Below are 4331 nucleotides of genomic sequence, written 5' to 3'. Positions count from 1 at the left end.
TCATGGAACGTGTAAACAGCACTCATGGAACGTGTAAACAGCACTCATGGAACGTGTGAACAGCACTCATGGAACGTGTGAACAACACTCGTGAAACGTATGAACAACAATTACGTAGTGTGCCCAAAGCAGGCAAGCAAGTCAACTTTGGGGACAACCCAGTCGTTGTGCCGCAGACTACACAGGCACGGCCGCATCATAACACGACTGAAAGACCTGTGACCACCAAAACAGGAATGGCTGTTGGCCACGAGAGCGTACGAGATTCTACGAGAGACTCGCTCTCTCTGCTGCGTGTGCTTGGAAGCGTGAGCTGTGTTTGAGGATGGCTCCTTAGAACAATAAATATTATATCAACTAACAACATGTGTTGATCCATAATATTACACTTAGACCATCAAATGACCGGTCTAAAACTGGGGGGGGTTGCCAGTGGAAACAACTGCATCGAACAGTGTACGGAAAAAATAATACTGTATTATGTTGTTAAGGGGTCATCTACTTATCCATGCATTCTTCATTATGTATGCAATTGTAACAGCGGCCATGAGGCGCGAGGATAGATACAGCGCCGCAGCAAGTCATGAACGCGTATGCACCGTGCGCGCACGTCCGCGAACGCGTGGCGGTCCGCCCGCGCGGCAGTGATAGTGGTCCGCGCCCACAGCGGTGGTATGCGGCGCGGCGGTGATAGCGGTCCGCGCGCGCAAATCCAGTCTATAGGATCAGCATCTGCAGTAAACATGATAGTTTTCATGTCTAAACATGCACATTGAGTTCTGTTCAGTCCATATTTTGTCTCATGTGTGGCATGTCTTGTATTTTGCAGATCACAGACACCACCAAGAATGATGTCAAGTCGAAGGCAAAACTCCAGGAATTCATGGATCATTGCTGTCGCCAGAGACATTACACGTTCCAGATGAAAAAGTGTGGCCAACCCGGGTGCAAGATTTGCAGGTAATTAAATACTAGTAGTCTATCTAGAAACATGCTTGTAAATGTATTGTTAGAATATACATGTAGTAGCGGATATTTGATTCACCTTGACCTTCCTGAGCACTTAATATTATGTGGATGAATCTTTTGATGTTTGATCTGCAGGCCTCCAAGAATGAATCAAGAGAAGTTCCGCTCTGTTGACTTCCTACCAGACCCAGAACCAGACCAGACTCGCACTCGAAACGACCCAACAGCGAATCCTGGAGAAGAGTTGCATTACAAGTGTTTCGAGGATGTCTACCAGACCGCCTCTAAAATATTTGTTTAAATTTTCAATGCAGTAAACTGATTATATGCATGTTTGTTGTGTTTACAGGTGTCAGCAAGAAACTGGAGACTGCGTCAAAGAAGGCTGGCTGCCAGAGCCTACAACTGTGGGTAAAATCGGCTTCCAACCACATGTACTGGGTTGCCGCATCCTCTGGAGAAGACAGCGAGTTGAAGTTGGACAAGTGGAAATCCATCATGAACCACATTGCCGACAAACATACCGGCCATTCTGACCGCTTTCCAAAGTGTGCACACGGACCCATTGGAGAACGATGCTGGCTTGAAGCAGGTGTGTACTATTATGTTTGCCATTCATATATCAATTAGTATTTTATGGATGAGAATCTTCAGCCGATTGTAAAATTGTACAGAATTTATAAATCTGAACTGTATTTGTTCACAAACCAAAATGTATGGGTACATATTTTCACAAATTTTAACCCTACATGTAGTTTCAGAAATTTGATAATGACCATTCTCATTCACCATGGAGTTTCTATACCATTCCAATAATAAATTTTCACTTGAAATATGCTCAGTTTCTGTTAATCAACTTGATTTCCTAGTTTATTTCATGTACCTGTAAATTTTTGAAAGCAAGTGGGAATGGCCCCACCAAATATGACTCGTCGAATAACGTTCACCATGACGTGAAAGGTGCGCATTGACGATGCACAGAGTACTTGTGATACATTTCACTAAATTATTTCTGGTTGATTTTATAGGTTCCAAGCCGTACAAAGTGATGGATGGAATCATCACAAGCTCTTACCTTCTGCGTGACATTGGTCAGTTGTCTCCACTCTACCAGACGTACTATCTGGAGGTGTTCCACAACGTGGTGAACCACTTTGCACCAAAGAGTATCCACTTCTTCCACAGAGCCATGCTTGTAAGGTGAGAACATAAAACAGCATTTTCTAATATGGGCATTAACGTAACTAAATGGGCGTTAAATGTTTCCCAGGTAAAAAACAGGCCAGGTAAGAAAATTGTAAATTACTCCCTTATATCATATCGTATACTGACATATTTGTGGGGGAAGGACTCACAAATTAAATCTGACATTTTGGTCCCAAATAATAATTCGTTAATAATGCTGCTGTAATAATAGTGTAACAGGATAAATATCCCAATTTCCCCTGTTATAGTAGAATATATGATAAGGATATATATTATTTGTATCATATATAATATACCATATATACTTTATCCAAATGTCGAAATGAATGTGTTAATTGGTAATTTCATATTTACTTGTGTATGCACAAAGAATGGTTTTGTGATACTTTACATTGTGTTTTCAGGATGTACCTCTCAGCACTCCATTTCAACGAAAACAGCGACAAGCAGCAGGCCAGAACCAAAGAAGGACGACTGCAGTGGAGAGTGAACTACCCAAAAGCAAAGAAGGGAGCAACTGCGGCCGTCAAGCAAGTGAAAGTCGAGAACACATACGGTACCTTTTTTATTTATTAAAATAAAAATTTGTAAATATAGTTCAGTCCTTTTTTAGAATGATTTTATTACCAGTAAATGAAAGATATGAAATGGTTATTCGGCAAAGAATCAAACGCAAGAGGTAAATATATTGAATTGTTGTAAATTTTATCCTCAATTGTCACAATACACATTGCAGAACAAAAATTAGCAATGTCTAAACTCAGTAAATTGTTTGAGTAACATGCTGCACCTAACATATTGATGAACAAGACATTATAAGTCTATTCTAACACGGCTTTATCAAATTTCAGAATATGTGCAGATCCTGTGGCAGCAGGTGCTCCATCGGATGGCGCAGTTCACCTCGTACAAGGCCGCCAAGGCTGACGCAGGCCTTCTACAGCCTGCACCGGGTCACCTGAGGGCATCCTTCCCAGCAGTGGACAAAGCAGAACTTGTCCAGACCCGTAGATCGAGGTTTCGGGAAACGCCAATGGAAACTACATCGGACTGATTGTGTGGCACGTAGCAGAGTATGTGAGCGTACAGTGAGCGTACGTGGGCAGAGAACAAGTAAGCGGTACCATACGGTTTCGCACGTCTCGACAAGTCGACGGTCTGGAAAACCCAACCGGACTTACTCCCTCACACAGGATGGAGTAAAAACCACGTACTGTAGACACCTCACATACAGCGCCAAGCAAGGAAGATACGCGAACGCGATGCGTTCGGGGGTTCAGGGGACGTGATCAGGCACATCAAGGCGACACTCATGGAACGTGTGAACAACACTCATGGGACGTGTGAACAGCACTCATGGAACGTGTAAACAGCACTCATGGAACGTGTGAACAGCACTCATATAAACTTTATATTGTTTTTTTGTATAAATCTCAAGAATGACTAAAATGAAAACCAAAACACGGAAATCCGCGAATCCACAAAAAATTCTCATTGTTATGCAGGGCTCAGGAAGAAACTATCGGCGAAAGCAAAGCAGAAAGAGTATGCGCAACTACTTCCATGGATTCCATTCATTGTTAACCATCTTTGGTGGAGTGTTGCAACATGTGATGGTTCTGCAGAGCTGCTGAGGTACACACCTGCATGCAGTTTTTAGATGTAGTCTCTTGTAATCAAGTTTTTCTATCGTCTTACTATAACATACATGACGTAGAACATTGAAAATTACGATAAAATTCCTTATTGTCTATAAGGTTGGTTTTTGGGATTATTGATTGACCCAACCTTCAATATCTTTTTGGTTCTAATCATGTTATGTAGCTTGCCAAATGTTATATAGGCAAGCACTATAAAAATAGAAAGTTAGAGATATAATGTGAGTAAAGTTTAGCATTATGTGATAACACCTGTTTTACAACATCACCAACAAAACTTAATTATTGTTTTTTTTAATTTTTAAAGAGAGAAATGGACTTTAATTCTGCGCCATGTACTCGACATACACGAGTGGGCATGCTCCAACACATTACATCGGTGCGCCCATGAGCAACTCACACCTGAGGAGACCAGAAAGAAGAAGTGGCTGCAACCAGGCTCAAAGCACCACAAGTACCTCACAGAGGTAGTCTGTGATAAGACTCTTCTGCGGGACC

The 4331-nt window shown here is 42.0% G+C and overlaps 1 protein-coding gene across 1 annotated transcript; it reads left to right on the top strand.

Annotated features, from left to right (window-relative positions):
• The first annotated feature begins 1238 nt into the window (after window positions 1-1238).
• On the top strand, window positions 1239-2815 carry LOC106808978. The gene is made up of 3 exons (XM_014811916.1): window positions 1239-1561; window positions 1998-2169; window positions 2580-2815. Exons 1-3 carry the CDS (start codon window positions 1300-1302, stop codon window positions 2749-2751), a joined length of 606 nt encoding a protein of 201 aa, XP_014667402.1. The 5' UTR covers window positions 1239-1299; the 3' UTR covers window positions 2752-2815.
• Window positions 2816-4331: the final 1516 nt, after the last annotated feature.

The sequence above is a fragment of the Priapulus caudatus genome, unplaced genomic scaffold (assembly GCF_000485595.1).
Source record: "Priapulus caudatus unplaced genomic scaffold, Priapulus_caudatus-5.0.1 Scaffold319, whole genome shotgun sequence".
In the NCBI taxonomy this organism is placed as follows: domain Eukaryota; kingdom Metazoa; phylum Priapulida; class Priapulimorpha; order Priapulimorphida; family Priapulidae; genus Priapulus; species Priapulus caudatus.
The sequence above is the reverse complement of the archived record's forward strand: the minus strand, read 5'-3'. Positions and strand labels throughout refer to the sequence as shown.